We start from the raw sequence: 21,143 nt of genomic DNA, 5'->3' as shown, positions 1-21,143 counted from the left end.
CTGTCTATTTCCTTATATTAGAGTATATGATCTATGAGGACAGGGTTTTCCTCTATTTTGCTCACTGGTAAAACCCTTAATGCCATATAGTAGCTACTCAATAAGTATCTGCTGGATGTATAAATGAGGTAGACATTTTTTAACTCATTGAGACCTTGATAGTGATATCAGAGATTAGATGACTGGCCATTGGGGAGGAGGGATTAGAGTAAAAATATTTCTGAAAATCATTTTTATAAAATTTAATACATATTTATTGTATTTTTCTCAGTTTACAGTTCTGATGTAATTGATAAACAGTGCACTTCCATGGCCTCTGATAATATAGATGACAAAGCTGTTATTATTCTAATCCCTGTTAGACTTGGTGGGGAAAGAACCAACACCGACTACTTAGATTTTGTAAAGGTATGAAATAACATTTTTTTTAAGGCAATGCTAGCTAATATGAAAAATACAGAAGGTTTGCAGTCTCTTTTTTCTATGAAATTGGTAGTGATGATTTTATAAAGCTTGATATTAGAAATTTTAAATTTCAGATTGTAAGATCAAATATGATTTGAAGGGTATGATGTTCTATGATCAAGTAAAAAGCCTTTTAAACTTCTTGTAGCTAATCAAGGAGACATAGATGCAGCAATAATCATAATCTATAATATGTCTACAGTACCCATTATCCCTATTTGTGATTGTTTGAAAGTATGTACCTTTATTTATAAAACCCACATTAAACTATTTTGAGATAATTATTGAAACAAACTGAGTTTGCTGTTATCGCTGTTTTATCTCTTAACTTGATTCCTGTGCCACCATAAGGTCAATAAATAGAATGACTATTTATTTATATAGACGGAAATGATGAAGATAGTATGGGGGAAGATTCCATCTTGGTTTTCTTTATATTAACCAGTTAAAAATCTGTTCTATTTGAGAACACATAATTCTTTTTTCCAGATGAACCTGTCTAATTATATTGTCTTGTTTTGGGCACCAAGACGTTCAGTTGTCACACAACTTTAACTTAAAAGAATTTTTTAAAATTTCAGTATAGTTGACACACAATGTTGCATTAGTTTCAGGTGCACAACATAGTGACTCAACTTCTCTATATGTTATGCTGTGCTCACCATCTGTCACCATACAATGCTCTTACAGTGTCCTTGACTATATTCCCTATGCTGTCTTTTATGACTGTGACTTTTTCATTCCACAACTGGAAGCCTGTATCTCCCATTCTTCTTTACTCATTTTGCCCATCTCCCCCGCCTCCCTTCTCTCTGTATTTATAGATCTGATTCTGTTTTTTGCACAAAACTTTAACTTTTGAAATACTTAGTTTTGGTTAAGATTATAGCATTTATATTATTTTCATAGTTTTAATAAAGTTTCTCTTCTTTTCAGGGCCAGAGATGGACTTGCTCTTTGAATGGAGTGTTATGGCATATAGTAATCTTGAAATTTGTCTTTTATGTTTCAGTAACAGTTTGTTCCCCGTGTGAAGCCTCATGGTCCATGTGTATATGGGTGGAACATATATCCTCACTATAGACTCTGCTGTTTCTAAAAATCTAGAGCAGTTATTTTCAATACATGAGATACGGAAGTTTTCTAGCTGGTATATTGGCTTTTCGTAATAGTTACTAAAATTCTGCAGGCGTACATGTTACTAATAATACCAATACTATACGATATCGATAACATATGAATCCCCTAGGTAGAAGTGGGGTTTTGATTTCTAACATGTGGACTCTGTAGTAAAGTTAATGGTAGAATGTGGGAAGTTATGAACCATTTCATCTAGCAAATTCATTGAGGGTTTTGGGACTTCTGGCATGTTGCCACGTCTCAGTAGGTTGTAGTCAAGTCTGAACTAGATTCCCTCTGCCTTTTCTATAACCATGAAAAGACTAGAAACTGAGACAATCTTGGAACTCACTCCTTTAGCCAAACCCCGATTTCTAGTGGAATGGGCTGCAGATGGCTTCAAGGCATGTTTCATCTAGCTGACGGCTTTGCTACTTGGTGGTATTAATATTTTTTATCAGATGGTAGGACTGCCTCATGCTCTTGAATGATTTATTAGAGCCTGAAGTGTAGTAAACAAACCATAGTTAGCTATTAAAGTGATCTTCAGTACCCAACATATAGGAGTTGCTCAACAAATACTTGTTAACGCTCATATTTGTGTAATACTTTTAATACAGTTATATTTCATTTTGCCTTCACAACAGCTAGGAACTATCTTATCTTTATAAAACAGAAAAGACAGATGTTGAGTCATAAGTTTAAGTTCAGATAGCAAACTGGTAACCGACCAGAATTTTTGTAATTTTCATATTTTTCCCTAAAATATGGACTTTTATTTTTAAAAATATTTTATTTATTTATTTATTTAGCATGAGTGGGGAAGAGGGGCAGAGGGAGAGAGAATCTTAAGCAGACTCCCTACTGAGCGCAGAGCCTGACGCAGACTTACGACCCTTAGATCACAACCTAAGCCAAAACCAAGAGTTGGATGCTCAACCACCTGAGCCACCCAGGTGCTCCTAAAATATGGACTTTTAAAAATGTAATCCTCTTTGAGCTTCTACCAGTTTAATTTATACATTTTATACATTTAAATTTTTCCAATTATCGGCAAAAAATGGCAGAAATGGCTGAGTGAAGTAGATTATATGCTATGTGTTATGTTTGCTTAGGGGTTGGTTGGGTCAAAAGCCAAAATGATAACTTGTAAAGAGGCATTCACTTGGAACTGAAAAAATAGAGTGTCTGGTGGTCCTAAAAGAAGAATAATCTTCTTCCTCTTTCAATTCTTCTTCCTCCTCTATTCTCCTTTCTCTTTCTTCACCTCTATCTCCACCACCATTCCACGCTTCCTACTCCATCTCCCTCTCCCTCTCTCCCTCCACTTCCTCCTCCTTCTTTGTCAGCAGTTGTATTTTTTCCTGCCAAACCATTGCGCTTGTACTCTCTAAAATTCACCACTCAGTTCTATTTTTCAAATTTATTAATCAAGGTAATTCTAATCTTTCAGAGATGGTACCATCCCCTGCTACTTTCTGTGAGGAGAAAGAAACTTGGTGTGGTGCTTTATCAGCTCTTAGCTCAGGAAGTTTATTTATTTATTTATATTTTAAAAGACCTGGAATGGGGAAAATCTAATATGTTCTCCTTCTCCAGCAAGACAAATTAGGACTTTTCTTTTTGACTGATTACTTCAGTCTTATTTATTGCTTCATGGGTATAGCTCAATAAATTCTCACCACTAGATAACTGTGAAGAAGCTTTTTTAGGAACTGAAGAGTGTTTCAGGTTTCCAAAGATACAGTCTCTTATATGTAATGGCATTCTAGTTCCTCATCTGCTTCTAAGTGTTTATTGCTAAATCTGCTCTAGTCTGTTGCAAAGGAAATATAGATGTCAGGAACCAAAGTCTTTATTCCATTACTTGGAGTCATTCTTTTTTGCTGAGGAGAGTCATTGATGATTCTTGCTATATATATTTTGTCTTTTCTTGGCTATGAGGGACTAAGAACTTTCACTTCCTCATGGTTCTTTCTGTCAGAAACATTGTGTGTCAGCTGATCAGACTGCCTCAAGTTGAAGTAAGGCACTCTCCAATTAAGGATTTTTATTTGAGGGGAAAAGAACAGAACAACAGACTATTAATGGAATCATAATAAAAATAGAATAATAACATTTTATTATTTTCTGTATAATTTCAGCTTAATTTGTTAGCTCTAAAATTTTAACCTATGCCTTCTTTGTTTTATTTAACTTTTTTAGTTGCAGTTCTCCTTTCCAAAAAACCTCTATGATATTTTCACATGACTGAAAATATACAAAGGTGTTATTTTCTCTAAAGGGTTATTTATAACAGGGAGGATCTGGAAACAAATACTCATGATGGAGATTTTAAAGCATGTTGTGCTATTTTCATAAAATCGAATATTTTACAGCCATTAGGTATTATACTAGTGATCTATATTTATTAGTAGAAAAAGATGTTTACAACATAATGAGTGACTCAAGTTAAAACAGCATATGTAGTGTGAAGCCTCATACGTAAGATCGTATTCATAAGTCTCTACGTGATCTCTATGTAACATAGATCAAGTTCAAGAAGGTGTTCCCCAAATATTAATAATGATGAGCTCTGTGTGTTGGGGTTTTGGGAAATTGTTAGTTTTTTAAAAAAAAATTAGTTTATTTAAGTAATCTCAACACCCAATATGGGACTTGAATTTATGACCCTGAAATCAAGAGTTGCATGCTCTTTTGACTGAGCCAGCCAGGCACCCAGGAAATTTTTACTTCTTTTTTTAAGTAGGCTCCATGCCAAGTATGGAGCCCAAAGTGGGGCTTGAACTCAGGACCTTGCAATCAAAACCTGAGCTGCTATCAAGAGTTGGATGCCTGACATACTGAGCCATCCAGGCCCCCCCAATTTTTACTTTTTAATATATACTCTATGGGTGTTTTTAAAATAACAACCAGATATTATTATTTTTTAAAGATTTATTTATTTATTTATTTATTTATTTATTTATTTATTTATTTATTTTAGAGAGAGAGAGAGAGTGCGTGTGGCAGGGAGGGGCAGAGGGAGAGGGAGAGAGAATCTCAAGCCGACTCCATGCTGAGTGTGAAGCCCTATGTGGGGCCCCATTTCACAACCCTGAGATCACGACCTCAGTGGAAACTAAGAGTCAGGCGTTCAACTGACTGCACCACCGAGGCGCCCCAACCACATATTATTTTTAAGAAAATAATTAAAAAAAAAACTCCATGGTTTGATTACTTGTTAAAGGGGAAAAAGTATTAGTTCATATAGTTTATATTTTTATTAATTTATTTTAAAGATTTATTTATTTTGAAAGAGAGAGAATGCAGTGGGAGGGGCAGAGGGAGAGGGAAAGAGAGAATCTAGAGCATACTGACTGCTGAGTGTGGAGCCCAATGCGGGGTTCCATCTCACAACCCTGAGATCACGACCTGAGCCGAAACTAAGAGTTGGATGCTTAACCGGCTGAGCCACCCAGGCACCGCATGTACTCGTTATTTTTATATGTTCTAGATTTCAAAACATTCTGTCATTTAAGAGAAGGAAAGTTTAACTATTATTTAATACTTCTGGGGTTTTATCATTATTAGTGTTTTCTAACTTTATAACATATGCTATATATATATATATATATATGCATAATATAAGCTAAACTATTGACAAGAGTTTACATGATTCCACTGGACATGTTTTTTAAAAGGTATAGAATTATTGGGGCACCTGGGTGTCTCAGTCGGTTAAGTGTAGGGCTCTTGGTTTCAGCTCAGGTCATGATCTCGGGGTTGTGAGATCAAGCCCCACGTCCGGCACCATGCTCAGCTTGGAGTCTGCTCCAGCTTCTCTCTCTCCCTATCCCTCCCCCTTTGCTCCCCTCTAAAATAAATAAATAAATAATACAATACAAAAAGACAATCTTTAAAGATTTTATTTATTTATTTATTTATTTGACAGAGAGAGACATAGAGAGAGAGGGAACGCAAGCAGGGGGAGAGGGAGAGGGAGAAGCAGGCCTCCCGCTGAGCAGGGAGCCCGATGCGGGGCTCGATCCCAGGACCCTGGGATCATGACCTGAGCTGAAGGCAGACTCTTAACGACTGAGCCACCCAGGCGCACCCAAAAAGACAATCTTTAAAAAAAGGTTTAGAATTATTTGGCCCGCTTAAATAGAATTCTGCTTAGAATAGATGCTGAGGGGCACACTAAATAATTTATTGAGGTATCCCTGATATTTTATGATGAATAAATTAAGTTGACTCTAAGTGCAATAACAATTATTAATTGCCTTGGATTAAATTGTTTTCATTCGTCTTTATGTTTATTCCAATAAATGTATGAAATAGCATAAAAATGTGTCAAGTGAATGCTGTTGGTTAGAAAATGGTTTGTAGCTTAGGATTCTAAGACTCAAGATTCAGTGAAAACAGTAATAAGGTCTAAGGACTATTTCTAGTATTTCAGAAAGCCTGATGAAAATACTGTGTTATGATAAGCTGCCCCAGCTACCCGAAAGGCCAAGTGTTTTGGCTCTGGCAGGAGTTTTATTGCCTTTATACGGTGACCTTATTTATTTCTGTATCTGGCACACAGTAATTGTTAATGTTGTTGAGTGACATGCTGATCAGAATAGATGATTTAGTCATGTTAATATTGAGTTATTTAAAGAAAATGGAAAATAGTGTGGTAGATAAAAGGATTTTAAAATATTCGGGCGTATGTAATAACAGTAAATCTGGCGGTGAAAAATTTGGCAACTACTACACATACTACTACTGCTAATACAAATTTGGTTGTTATGAATAATTACCATTTGCCTCTTGACTCTAACTCTGACTTAATTTCTTTTGGTAGGGTATTTTAAGCCTTGAATATTGTGTGGGTATTATTGGTGGCAAACCTAAACAGTCATACTACTTTGCTGGATTTCAAGGTCAGTGATTTAGTAAAATATATTTCTTTATTGTTTTCTTTTATAAGTCAGAAAGTTAATTTGGGATCATTTGGAAACAGGATGATTAACAGAGCAAAATGAGTACCTTATAAATTCATCAGTCCTACCATAGCCACTCATTTGTCATTTGGTCCACAACATAATTGGATTCTGTAAAATGTATGTTTAATTTCTGTTATTGCATAAACAGGCATAATTTATTGGTTTCACTAAACTTCAGAAGACATTGCTGCCACATTCTGGCAGTTACTATTTACATATTTACTTTTTACCAGTTTTAGTGGTGCTAGTTGATGATAAAATGACAAGCAATATGTTCTTCCTGTCAGGATAAAGTAGTGCAATACATTTTTCATATGCAAACTGTAGAATATAATTGTGTGTTTGTGAAAGTAATTTTATCACCAAAAATTAAATGACAGTCTCATCACTTTATAAAAATTCTGCTTATACAAGCATATTTGATTATGCAAAAGTTAATCTGTCCTGTGCAAACCTATGTTTCAGTCAATGAATATCAGTCTGGCAAGCTGTTACTCCCAGGTTTTTTTCAGCTATTCTACATAGAAATTGGATTGTAAGCAGTGTAATAATAAGGTGTTTTTTGAATTACTTGTCTTCTGTTTTGTCCTTGTAGATGACAGTTTGATTTACATGGATCCTCATTACTGCCAATCTTTTGTAGATGTCAGCATAAAGGATTTCCCTCTTGAGGTACTATGGATAAAGAGCTGGTACTGTTTTCTTACCATATGAAGCAAACTCTAAGTATGTAGAGATGTGCTAGACAGCTATGCTTTTATGGTATTACAAGTTAATAATATTTTACTGATTTATAAAACCATACTCCACACAGTGGTCAAAGGTTAAATAATTTGTTGCTGAATTTTAATTTATGACACACTTTCTTCTTCATTTATCTTTGTCTCTAACTGGTTAGATATCCTAGCCCTACCAAAATAAATGATCAAGCCTCCAAGTTATTTTGTAGATAAACAGCTAAATATTACTGAAGAATTTAAAATGTTAGGCATGTTTAATAAAAAGAAAAAGGGGGGGAAGAAAAAGATGATGGAGTTGGGTTAGAATGACAAAGTGACTTGAGACTACCTGCTAAATTATTTTAAGTATAATAGTTGAGTCTTAGCCCCTAGTTGAGTTTTTCAAGAGCTAAGTTGGGTTTCTAATATTTGTTTTAGCTCTGATTTTTTTTTAAAGATTTTTATTTGAGAGAGAGAGAGAGAGAGAGAGCACAAGCAGGGAGGAGAGGGAGAAGCAGGTTCCCTGCAAGCACAGAGCCCAATGTGGGGCTTGATCCCAGGACCCTGAGATCATGACCTGAGCCGAAGGCAGATGGTTAACCAACTGAGCCACCCAGGAGCCCCAGCTTTGATTTTTTTTTAAGATTTTATTTATTTATTTGAGAGAGAGAGAGAGAGAGCACGAAGTTGGGGGCAGAAGGAGAGGGAGAAGCAGACTCCCGCTGAGAAGGGAGCTGGATGTGGGGCTCAATCCCAGGACCCTGAGATTGTGACCAAGCCGAAGGCAGACTAGCTGACTGAGCCGCCCACGTGCCCGTTTTAGGTCTGATTCCTTAACATATCGTTTTCCTTTATGTCGGGTCATTTGTGATCCAGTATTTTATTTTTAAATTTTATTATTACTTTATTTATTTATTTTTTTAAAGATTTTATTTATTTATTTGACAGAGACAGACACAGTGAGAGAGGGAACACAAGCAGGGGGAGTGGGAGAGGGAGAAGCAGGCTTCCCGTGGAGCAGGGAGCCCGATGTGGGGCTCGATCCCAGGACTCTGGGATCATGACCCGAGCTGAAGGCAGACGCTTAACGACTGAGCCACCCAGGTGCCCCTATTATTACTTTAAAAAATATTTATTTATTTAATAATCTCTATGCCCACTGTGGGGTTCGAACTCACAACCCTGAGATCAAGAGTTGTACATTCTACTGACTGAGCCAGCCAGGCATCCCAGTGACCCAGTATTTTAATTCAGAAAATTTTGAGAGTGCATAAGTGAGACATGTTGTTGCTTTTACAGACTTTTAAAATAATCATAATCACTTGAGTGGCATGGATCACTAATTCTCAAGGAAATATGGTTTAATACTTATCTTGGTAATAGTTTCCTAGCTAATATTAATATCTAGTAGTATTTAAAGGATAGATTATGAAAATAAACTGTAAGATTAAAATCTGGTTCTGAGGGGCGCCTGGGTGGCTCAGTTGTTAAGCGTCTGCCTTCGGCTCAGGTCATGATCCCAGGGTCCTGGGATAGAGCCCCACCTCGGGCTCCCTGCTCAGCGGGGAGTCTGCTTCTCCCTCTCCCTCTGTGCTCCACCTTCTTGTGCTCTGTCTCTGTCAAACAAACAAACAAATAAATAAATAAAATGAATCTTAAAAAAAAATCTGGTTCTGAAAGATACATTATAAAACATCCTAGCATCCGGGCGCCTGGGTGGCTCAGTTGGTTAAGCGACTGCCTTCGGCTCAGGTCATGATCCTGGAGTCCCTGGATCGAGTCCCACATCGGGCTCCCTGCTTGGCAGGGAGTCTGCTTCTCCCTCTGACCCTCCCCCCTCTCATATGCTCTCTCTCATTCTCTCTCTCTCAAATAAATAAATAAAATCTTTAAAAAACAAACAAACAAACAAACAAAAAAAAAACAAAACATCCTAGCATTCTTTGTAAACTATTACCTGAACTAAAAGTACAAGTATCTTAAGGCCAGAGATAAGGTTTGCTTTCTGTTTTCTTCCTTCATAGTTTCTTACATGTAGACCTTAATAAATATTTCTAGTTGACTGATACTGTGGGAGGCGTGACAGAATTTTGCTATGTGAACCACGTTGTAATTTTCTTTCAGCTGCGTGGTGGTCTTGTGGCACTGATTCCTGTGTCTAAGTTACATTTCCACTGTGCCATATTAACTCCTTAAAAAAGTAGATATTTGAAACTCAGATGGAAAATTATTCATAGCATTCTAATATTATCTAAAATAGGCGAATTAAAAAATTATTACTGTTGACTGTTTTAACCAGTAGAGAAGGACTATTCTGATATTTTGAAAGATTCTACAAAGGAACCAGGTGAGTGACTATCCTGGTTATGTCTGCACTAGCAACATTAGAAAGGCTGTAGCTTACTATTGGGAGGCAGGTGCATCAATACAAGCTTGAAGTTGGGTGTTGGTAATGAGAATGGAAAAGAGGAAATGATTTTAAGAGACTTTGCAAAGTTTGGTGAAGTTATGTAACTCTTGAAATGCACAGAAGCATTTATTTCTTATACAGTAGGACACTGAGAAAGTGGGTTTAGATTTATATTTTTGAGATGCTGGTAGAGTATCTCCACCTATCTGGGTAATTCCTCTGGACAGTTTTTCATTTTTCTTAGTTCAGGGATTTATCTTAGGCTATTTAGTGAATAGTATCATTTATTTTTCTATGGGAGTGTAATATAAAAACTATAGCAAGTTGCTTTTCTACAGAAATAAAATTTTACTTTTTGCTTTTGATCATATTTTAAGCTTAAAATGCTCCAACTGGAGGTATTTTAACTACCCTATATTATTAGCCATCCTTGGCTTGTTATATAGGTTCTGTGTATTTATGCTATTGAAAATTTGCAATTGATTGACATAATTATATGAGCATTCTAAAACCACACTTATACCTCAATGATTAAAATTATTTTTTTAAAGATTCAATTTATTATTTGGGGGGGAGGGGGAGAGGGAGAGAGAAAGAATCCTAAGCAGACTCCATACTGAGCACAGAGCCTGACATGGGGCTCGATCTCATGACCCTGAGATCATGACCTGAGCTGAAATCAAGAGTTGGATGCTTAACCAACTGAACCACCCAGGCACCCAAAATTATTTTTGAAAGAAACTTTTTTTGATCAATACTTGTTTTTGGTCAATAGATGGAGAAATTAAAATCTTAGCTCTTTTATTCAATTCCATGTAAGTAATCACTTAGTGAGTGCTTTGAGTCCAATAGAATTATGAAAATTTAAGAAAGTATGATATCTGAATATTTGAGATTAAAGAGGAGATTTAGCAGATTACATCTTTTGTTGTTCTTATGGTAGTGAATTCCTACATATTTAGAGTTGAACTTTTAAAATTTTGAAACCAAATCAGACCAAGTATTCTTTTTTATTTTTTTAAAAGATTTTATTATTTATTTGAGAGAGAGACACACAGTGGGCACAAGTGGGGGGAGGGGCAGAGGATGAGGGAGAAATGTGTGTATTTAATAAGATTTCTCGGGGCGCCTGGGTGGCTCAGTCGTTAAGCGTCTGCCTTTGGCTCAGGTCATGATCCCAGGGTCCTGGGATCGAGCCCCATATCGGGCTCCCCGCTCCGCGGGAAGCCTGCTTCTCCCTCTCCCACTCCCCCTGCTTGTGTTCCCTCTCTCGCTGTGTCTCTCTCTATCAAATAAATAAATAAAAATCTTTAAAAAAAAAAAAAAAAGATTTCTCAAACCAGAGACTATTGCTTCATGTTATTTATGATACACTTTCAGAACGACCGGTTCTAACTCTTATAAATAACAAATTCTGTTCTATTATGTTTTTGCATTTTTTTTATTATGTTATGTTAGTCACCATACATTACATCATTAGTTTTTGATGTAGTGTTCCATGATTCATTGTTTGTGTATAACACCCAGTGCTCCATGCAGTACGTGCCCTCTTTAATACCCATCACCAGGCTAACCCATCCCCCCATCCCCCAAATTCTATTCTATTATTAAGACAATATTTGATTTACTAAATACTAATATTCTACTAATAATGCAAGAAAAGTCTTATTAATAGACATGTTAGTCTGTTGTGATTCCTGGGCCCTCAGTTTCAAGTTTCAGATTTTAGGATGTCCACACAGTGGTGATTATTTTAATCTGCCCTAGTAAAATCAAAGAATAGTGACATTAAAGCTTAAGAATGATGTGATGTGATTAGATAGTTAGATGAGTGAATTCATCACTGAAAGATGTACGCTTTATGAATTACACATGTGAACTGCAGTTAGTAGGAGGTGCTTTATAGTAAGGGTATTCTCTAACTATCTTAGGAAGCTCCATCTAAATCACCAAAATAGCATAGCTACACCTAAAAGTATTTGTTTCAGTATTATTTGTATGTTTAGGTAATAGGATCCACTATTCCAAAAAAATAAGCCTAGACAGTACTTGGTATTTAGTAGGCACCTAGTAACTATTTGTTGAGGCAGTGAATAAATAATGTATTGAAAAGTGAAATAAATGGGAATTGACTCACCTTGACTAATTTTTTCACAAACATATTTCATTGTCACGGAAGTGTATCTAGTAAATACTCCCTAAAATGTGTTTATAGAGGGTGCTACTCTTACCAATCTTCAGAATTTTAAAAATTAAAAAAGCAATTGTAAGTACATAGCTCAAAGCATTATCACAAAGTAAATACAGCTGTGTAACACCCTTTGGGAAAATATTTTAAAGTCTAACTTGTTCTGTAATAAACAGAAATGATTCTGAATTATCAATTAATGTTGGCTTGACTTCAGAATCTTCTTGGGTGAGTGAAAAAATATAATTTTTAGTTTTAAAGTATAAAATGCCTCTTTGTAAATATGAGTCCTAGTACTCATAAAGTTACACCCAATAGTAATTTCAGTTTTCATTTATCAGAGATTTATATCTGTGTTTTTGTGAATAATTTAAAAAGATCTTTATAGATACCAAAACAACCAGGAATAACACTGTAGTGTTTGTCATTACTATCTGTGATCATTGAGGCAATACAGTGAAACAACACTAAGCCTATTTGGTTTAGTCTTACTGGTTTTTACATGAAAACATAATTTAGCATAATGTAGGACATCCTTGTAGATGAGTTTAAAAAATACTTTCTTGGACCCTGTAAAAACCTTTGCCCCTTCTTTCTTATCCCCAAGTAGTAAAAACTAAGCATTCCTTATTATTGGCTTTGGAAGGAGTAGGGTGATTATTTTTAGATAGCTTATATGTATGTAGAATAACTTTTTAAAAAAAGATTTATTCATTTGAGAGAGAGAGAGAGAGAGAGAGAAAGAGAGAGAATACAAGTGGGGAGGAGGGGCAGGGGGAGAGGGGGTAGAAGCTGATCCCCTGCAGAGCCTGACACAGGGCTCCATCCCAGGTCCTGGGTTCATGACCTGAGCCGAAGGTAGACGCTTAACCGACTGAGCCACCCAGGCGCCCCTAGAATAATTTTTTAAATATGACCTAGAGCCTTTTGTGCCTTATACACTAATATACTCTTGTATATTGTTAACAAGTTTATGTAGCTCTTCTGTGCCTTTTTAGATTTGTTTTCAATAAAACAGATAAATAAAGCAGGTGAAACAGTGTTGAAAAAAGTCCAACTAAGACGATACTTGTGTTGACTCCTACTTTGGAGACTCGAGTTTAGTTAGGTTGGATCTCACTATATAAAGTAAGTATTGGCTAAGCATTTTATAGAAGTCATAGTTTTGAAAACACATTTGTTTGGCTATATTTACTGCAATGATAGTGGATTTGAATCTAATATATGATTGAACTATCTACAAGGGAAAAAAGCAGCTTGAATATATGCATTTTGCATATCCTCTTGTGATAACATGGGACACTAATTGGATCACCGGGATGGATATAGGGGGAGAGAAAAGAGTGATTTTGACTGATTTACCATGAACATAAGTATGAAAGCCTATGAAAGCCTATGTATTTTAATAGATAGTTTCAAGTTAAAATCCCTTAGTTTTAGGTATTAAATGTTGGGAAATTTTAATTTTATGGGTTCAAATTCAGCCTAGATCATTTTTTTTTTTTTTTGAGAGAAAGAACACATGTGCACAAGCAAGTGGAGGAGAGGCAGAGGGAGAGGGATAGGGAGGGAGAATCTTAAGCAGGCTCCATCCCCAGCGTAACTCAGATGGGGGTTCCATCTCACAACCCTGGGATCATTACCTGAGCCAAAATCAAGAGTCGGATGCTTAACCGACTGAGCCACCCAGGTGCCCCCAGATCATTTCTTTTTTTTTTTTAAAGATTTTATTTATTTTTTTGACAGAGACATAGCGAGAGCAGGAACACAAGCAGGGGGAGTGGGAGAGGGAGAAGCAGGCTTCCCGCCGAGCAGGGAGCCCGATGTGGGACTCGATCCCAGGACCCTGGGATCATGACCTGAGCCGAAGGCAGACGCTTAACGACTGAGCCACCCAGGCGCCCGCCCCCAGATCATTTCTTAATTGAGCTTATTCTTTAATCAAAAAATACAGAATATACAACAAAGAATTTCTCACACCTGTCTACCATCTGCCCAGTTTTCTCTCTGTCCCCTAAACTTGTTAATTTTGGTATATCCTTACAGTTCATTTATACAAACATAAACAAATATGAATATATATATATTTTTTTTTATGGCCCTCCTTTTTTACATGTAAACATTTTTTTATACACAGAAAAACAGACTTTGGTAGCCTCAGTGATTTTTAAGGACAAGATATCTGAGCATTCAAGCAGTTAAAAAAAAATCTTTTAGGCAAAGCACCAGAATGTGGTGGTGAAGGAAAAAAGACTGGAGTGATTAGCTTTATATGCTTCCCTTTTCTTTTGTATTTTCTAAAGATCCCAGACTCTACCAGTTATCTATATCCCATTAGCAAGAGCAGAGAGGCTAGCACAGCTTTCCCAGCCAATATATTATATCTGTGGCACTGTGACCACATGAGAAAAGTGAACTGAAGGGACAGGACTGGTAAGGAGGAGAGCAAGGACCATAAGAGAACAATTTTCAACTGTGTCCCATATGGGAATAAACAAGAATTTAAAGTAAAGCATAGAAGAGGGGGTTGGGAGAATATGCAATTATGTACTGATTGTGTCAACCGCTAAAACTCTGAAGTTGACCTCTTTTCATATCATAATGGAACATTTACATAAATCTGTGTATTTGTTTATAAAGTCTTGGTATCCTTATTAAAGGTTTTTTAAACATTAAAAAAAAAATCTCAAAAAAGGGGCGCCTGGGCGGCTCAGTCGGTTAAATGTCTGCCTTCGGCTCAGGTCATGATCTCAGGGTCCTGGGATCGAGCTCCCTGCTCAACAGGGAATCTGCTTCTCCCTCTGCCCTCCCCCCAACCCTGCTTGTGTTTGCTCTCTTTCTCTCTCAAATAAATAAATAAAATCTTTAAAAAAAAATCTCAAAAAACCCCACCAAAACCCCAGGCTTAATTGAATTTTCATAGAAATAACTAACTTGATTCTAAACCTTGTACTAGCTTATGTATGTCTTTTCCAGTGGCACATTTTCCCTCCCTTCTGCAAGTGTTAGAAATGCACACCACTTTGACACACGTGTTTTCTTTTACAGAATGGCACTAATGCCACAGAAGGTGGAGATGTGAATCGAATGTAAACAATGTTGGCTGTCATGTTTTACAGCTTTGGAGAGTGGAAAGGACCATTTACATAGGACAGACTAAAACACTGTTTGAAAGCATATTTATGAGAAAAGCTAGATGGCAAATTTTAAATTAAGTAATATCTTGTATATATTCAAGTCCATCAAATAAAACCAAATTAATCCTAAAGAACTTTTAAAATTGCAGACATTCCACTGTCCTTCTCCCAAAAAGATGTCATTTCGAAAAATGGATCCTAGCTGTACAATAGGATTTTACTGTCGAAATGTTCAGGACTTCAAACGAGCTTCTGAAGAAATCACTAAGGTACTTTTATTTAAAATATTATAATATTTGTAAATGACCTAAATTTTATTAGAGATAACCTATCAGAGGACAAAAATCTGTAAATTATTCTTTTGTAAATTTTCCCCTTGAATGTTAATATTATTAGGAATATTGTGAACCAGAAAATAAAACTATTTGGGGACTCCTAGCCTTTGAGACTAATGAAACCAACTAGTGACCAGCTGAAAGTATCAATTGCTCCACTAGGTGGCACTGTTGAAATAAAAATCCCTTTGCAAACTAGCCATGTGCAAGCAATTAGGTTATATTTTATTTGAAGAGGATTTTAAAAGGGCAATACCTTAGGGGGTAGAAAAAAATTAATGAAGTATTTGATCAAGCCAAATTGTGCATTATTTCTTGTTAGTCCAAGTGCTTCTTTGATTTTTTTTTAAAGAGAAATGGTATTTTTGGATTTCTCAGAACTGCTTTATAAAATGAGCTGTGTTGTTACCTTCCAATAAGCTTGTCTAATCTGATCTGTTCTACTTATAGGATCTTTGAAATAGGTTTATTTAACTCCCTCTCATTACCTTTAAACTTCTGCATTTTTTTTGGTCCTTGAGTACTGCTAAAACATTTATAGAACCTTAAGGTCTGTCTGTATTTAATACTTTAGAAAATAAAAAGGATTACTTATTTAGGAAGTAAGCACAACTGGATGGCTGTCTTTATTAGTATCAATAATTATAGGCTATCATTTTATGGTAAGTAAAACCAATACTAGACTCATTTTTTGGAATTTTTAACTTGAGCTCAGGTGTAATAGTACTCATTACTGCTTTAATTTCCAGTTAGTTTTCTTCTGGAAAATGGACCTGATGGGTTGAAATTTGATTTTTACAATGTAAGAATAGAATGAAAAAGTTAAATAAAAAAGTTTCATATAAGCTTAGTTTACTTGACCTGCCCTGCAAAAGAGGAAATTTAACAGGAAGATGACAGAAAAATGAATGAGAGGAGAAAATGAGATATGTGAGAACCTTTCCTTATTCTACATTTCTCATAGTTGTCGTCTTTTCATTCTCCTTTTTAACCCAAAGGGCCAAGTGAATGGAACAAAATGTGTCTTCTCCGTTTCCCCCCTCTTTTAATTACTTGAAGTTATTATATACGTTTGTTTAATTTTTCTTTGGCAACTCTGTCTTTATAAAGTATCATGTCAAATATGTGCTAAAATACACAAATCCAGCTGATATTATAATATAGAGTGATGTTGATGACCATTTCCCATTTGAAGCCCTGTTGCTGTTTATGCTAGTTTTTTTTCTCTCTAGGTGAAAATAAGTGTGTTTAAAACTGTAAAGTAGTCTATTCCTGGAATAGAAACAAATCAAATTATTACCAAATTGAAGAAACAAGATGAACAAATGAGTTGCATGTTGATGTTTTCTGATTAAAACTTACAGTTTTTGTGGGTTATATATATATATGTATATATATATAATATATTGCCTATATATTTATAAGTGTATGTATTTATATATATTATGGTTTTTACATGGGAAAAATACTTAGAAATTATTGCTCATGATGCATCAGAGTAATATGCAATATTTAAACAAAGGGAAACCATATTGAAATATCATTTGGAAGTACTGAGAATTTTGCCAGAGTCAATTAACTTTATTTAATAATAGTGTTGTTCTTAAGTTAATAGCTTTTCATAGCAGTATCAAAAACTCTCTTTGTTGATTAATAACTTGATCATTTACTTTTGCTTGGAAGGTTGTAAGTTAAATAGTTTTCCTTTTCATCTTAAAAACTGAACTTGGCAGTTTTATGTTAAACTTACTTTTTTCTCTTTAAAAATTAAAACAATTTAAATTATTTGTTTCAATACAGGATATAATTTCAGTTGTCTCATTTTGAAAATAAAGCTAGGTAGCCGAGATTCTCATGTTTAATTTGTAATGCTGTATGGATGAGTATTCTAATGCCTTATACTATATGATTTTTAAAATATTAATAAAAATTGTGAAATTAATTTAGTGTTTAGCAGAGCTCAGCCCAGCAAGTATCTGAGTAACTACCATGTTGAAAGTATAAAATGACCAAGCCATAATCCCTACTTTTGAACAGGTATAAGGCTTCTGCCCTCAAGTAGCATTTATAGGCCAGGAGAGGGAATAAGACAAGTACATATACATTACATTGAATATGATAAGCACCCATACAGAAATAGAAAAAAATTGACAGAAGAAGGAAGGATGCTGAAATGAGAGCAATGTCACATCCAAGTCAAAGTTCTTTATTGTGATGGTGATATTTAATTTGGTCCTTAAAGTGTAGGCTTAAGGAGAAGGAAGGTTACTTCAAGCAGAGGAAGTAACAAGAGGCAAGGTATTGGAAAAGGAAAATGTAGAGCTTGTCTAGAGAATGGCGATTAGTCCAACTTGTTAGGTGCCAAGGGTACATGTAGAGTAGGATTTCTGTCTTCTGACTGCCTAAATTAGGATCCTCTATGACTTGGGAGTCTGCAGTTCTAACAAGCCTCCCAAGTAGTCTTGTACAACAAATTTGAGAACTACTGGTGTAAGATTGCAACCCAAAGTGTGATACTTGATGTTTTTAGGTAGCACCAGCATACATATTTTAATCTATATGTATTTATTTATATTCATATTAGAAAAATATAACTGGCATATTAAACATGTGATTTCCTGTTAGTGATTTGTACAAGGCTATTTAAGTTAAAAACTATGGAAAGAAAAATAATCATTAATCGTAACAGAGATGGCGTACATAAAAAAATAATGAAGGAAGCATGTATGTGTCCAAGGCTTGGGAAACACTGCTGTAGGAAACAGCAAAGGATGAGGCTAGAAAAGGAAGTTGGATAATATTGTGGAGAGTCTTGAATGCCAAGCTGAAGAGGTCTGTAATTTAGCAATATGTTGATTTTATTAAATTATTTTTTAATTTCAAGCATACAGAAATATAGAGAATAACATAATAAATACCCATGTGCTACCATTGAGCATAAGGAAAAAAAATACGTATATAATTGAAGCATCTTAACCTTTCCCAATCTTACTCTTTTCCTTCCTTCCCAGTGGTAACTATTATCCTAAGTTAGTATATAAAACTCATATTTTATATTATATCCATAAACAACATATATTACTTTGCATGTTATTAAATTTATCAGAAATGGTATGTTTATATGAAAATGTATATATCCTGCAATTTGCTTTTTCATTTAATAGTGACTTAGAAATTAGATCTATACGTATTGGTCTAGCTTATTCATAACTGAATAGTAGTACATTTTGCAATGTACTACTTTTTATTTAAACTGTCTTTTGTTGATGGTCATCTAGCTTGTTTTTCAATTACAAATAATGTTTTTAAGAATATTTTTGTTTATCTCTCTTCATTTACGTGTACTACATTAACTGGGATTATTACAGTAGATACTCTAGATACACACTAGAGTGGAATTGCTGGGTCACAGGGTATGCATATTTTTAGATTTGCTGGATATTGTTAAATGCTCTCCAAAGTGATCATACCAAGCAGTGTATGAAAATTTCCAATGATTCACATTCTTATTAACACTTGATATTGTAAGAGTTTTATACTTTTAACCAATCTCATGGATATAAATCTCATGGATATAAATATATATAACTACATAGTATCTCTTTGTAGTTTTAATTTATATTTCTCTGATTAATAGTGAAATTGAGCATCTTATCAAAGTTTATTGGCCCTTTGGTTTCCCTTTTGTGAATTTATTTATTTCCTTTCTCTAATTCTCTGTAAGGTTATTTGAGTTGAAGGAAATCAAATCAAATTTATAATTCTGGATACTACCACTTGTTGGCTCAATGTGTTGTAAATATATTCTCCCAGGCTACTATTTTCACTTGTTAATGGTGTCTTTAATTTTAGTCAAATTCGTAAATCTTTTTCTTTATGGGCTTTGAATTTTTTATCAAAGAAATCTGTAATAACCGAAGTCACAAACAAATTTCCTACATTTCTTCCAAAAGTTTTACGTTTCACATTTAGAACTTGTATATGTCTTAAGATCTGCATCTTTTTGGGGGAAACATGGATAACTGGTTGTTCTAGCGTTATTTACTAAAAAGCCTAACCTTTCTTCATTGATTTGTAATGCCTTCTTCAAAGACTTGGATGAGGACAGAGCTGTGGGATGGGAGAGGAAGGAACTGTTTTGAGAGTTAGTGAAAGTAGAATCTATAAGACCAAGCAGTTTCTGGGACTTGAGGACAAGTGAAAGGGAGAGCCCCCAAACAGTCTGCTGTACATCTATCTGAGTGTCTAGGAGAAAAAAATTAATAGTTCATTAATATGACAGTTCAGGTAATCAACAAGATTTGAGTGCTCTCACCCCTACCATTCTGCCAAAGCTCCTCTCAGGGTCACTTATGCCCCCCACATTGCTAAGTCCATTGGTCATATCTTAGTCTTCATCCCACCTATCCTAACCTTAATATTTGCCATAGCTGAACACCCACTACACCTTCATACATCTTCTTCATTTGGCTTCTACAACCACTCTCTTGGTTTTTCCCATTCTTCACTAGTTTTTCCTTCTCAATTCTCCTTTGTCTGTTCTTCTCCCCAGTCTCTTAATGTTGGAGCACCCCATGGCTTAGTCTTCAGTTCTCACATCTTTTTTATCTTGGTGATTTCATCTAGTCCTATAGCTTTAAATATCAATTATAAGTCAACTAAAACCAAGATCATGTCTTTAACTCAAACCTCTTTTTCCAATTATAGATTATGTATCTCCAAATGCCATTCAGCATCCTTTGTATGTCTGATGCACATTTCCAAAATCAAATTCTGATCTTCCTTTTCAAGCCTATTTCTGCTCATAATTTTCCTCATCTCATTTAAGGGCAAATTTATCTGCTAAGGCCAAAAGCTTGGAGTTATCCTTACCTCCTTTCTCTCTCTCATATCCTATAACCAATTAGATGTTCAATATATATCTAGAATCAGACCACATTTCATACCTCTACTGATACTATTATGGTCTGCAATGGCCTAATTTGGTTCTAAACCCCCATCCCCAAACCTATTCTTGATTTAGCAGCCTCGCTGATTTTCCTTTCCTCAGAAACCTGCATTGACTTTTCAGTTCACTTATAAATAAAAAAAACTCTTACCATATCCTCCAAGGCCCCAGATGATGTGTATCTCCATGCCCCATTCCCTCACCTCAAACCCTCATCTTCTTGCTCTACCCTCTTTCACTCTGCTTGAGTCATGTTGGCCTCCTTGCAGATGTCTAACCTAATGGCGATGGACTGGAATGCTTTTTTCCTCAGATATCTGTGGGACGGATTCCCTTGCTTCCTTTAATTGAGTCTTGGCTCAGATGTCTCCTCAGTGAGGCATAATCTGAGCACCTTATTTAAAGATGCAGTGTTCCCCACCATTCCCTCTTACCTTGTCATTTTATTTTTTTCTTAGCACTTACTACTTTCTAATACACTATATAATTTACTTATCTATTATATTTATTATCTGTCTTCCCCAGTGGAATATAAACTTCACAAGGGCACAAATGTTTTGCCTGTTTTAGGTCATTGATGTATCCCAAAGCATCTAAAACAGTGCCTGGCCCATAGTAAGTACTCACTATGTTGAATGATGACTGTCTGGAGCTGGGTATGCACTGGTAAACAAGAAAGTTATGACTCCTAGCTTCATGAACATATGTCTAAGTGGACAAGATGAACGTTAAATCCACAAGTGGATAACAAAAATTTAAAATTCCATAAAAATATAGTGTTATGGACAAGAAAAATAGGAAACATATAATTTAATTTGGGGAGTACAAATTTTATAAGATTTATCCGTT

At 35.3% G+C, this 21,143-nt stretch overlaps 1 protein-coding gene across 2 annotated transcripts in view; it reads left to right on the top strand.

Moving 5' to 3' along the window:
* The window catches only part of ATG4C (autophagy related 4C cysteine peptidase), an 88,627-nt gene that overhangs the window by 54,374 nt on the left and 13,110 nt on the right, over positions 1 to 21,143 (top strand). For both annotated transcript variants that reach the window (XR_004302133.1, XM_032427377.1), the window contains exons 7-10: positions 272 to 408; positions 6,416 to 6,494; positions 7,153 to 7,229; positions 15,161 to 15,280. Coding sequence is in view for 1 of the 2 variants with exons in the window: in XM_032427377.1 (XP_032283268.1) it covers positions 272 to 408; positions 6,416 to 6,494; positions 7,153 to 7,229; positions 15,161 to 15,280 (413 nt within the window). In the remaining variant the exon portion in view is untranslated. The remainder of the gene's footprint in view (positions 1 to 271; positions 409 to 6,415; positions 6,495 to 7,152; positions 7,230 to 15,160; positions 15,281 to 21,143) is intronic.

This window comes from Phoca vitulina, unplaced genomic scaffold, assembly GCF_004348235.1.
Source record: "Phoca vitulina isolate PV1807 unplaced genomic scaffold, GSC_HSeal_1.0 scaffold2, whole genome shotgun sequence".
NCBI classification, from domain to species: Eukaryota; Metazoa; Chordata; class Mammalia; order Carnivora; family Phocidae; genus Phoca; species Phoca vitulina.
Note: the sequence above shows the minus strand (reverse complement) of the source record. Positions and strands in the feature narration are given on the sequence as shown.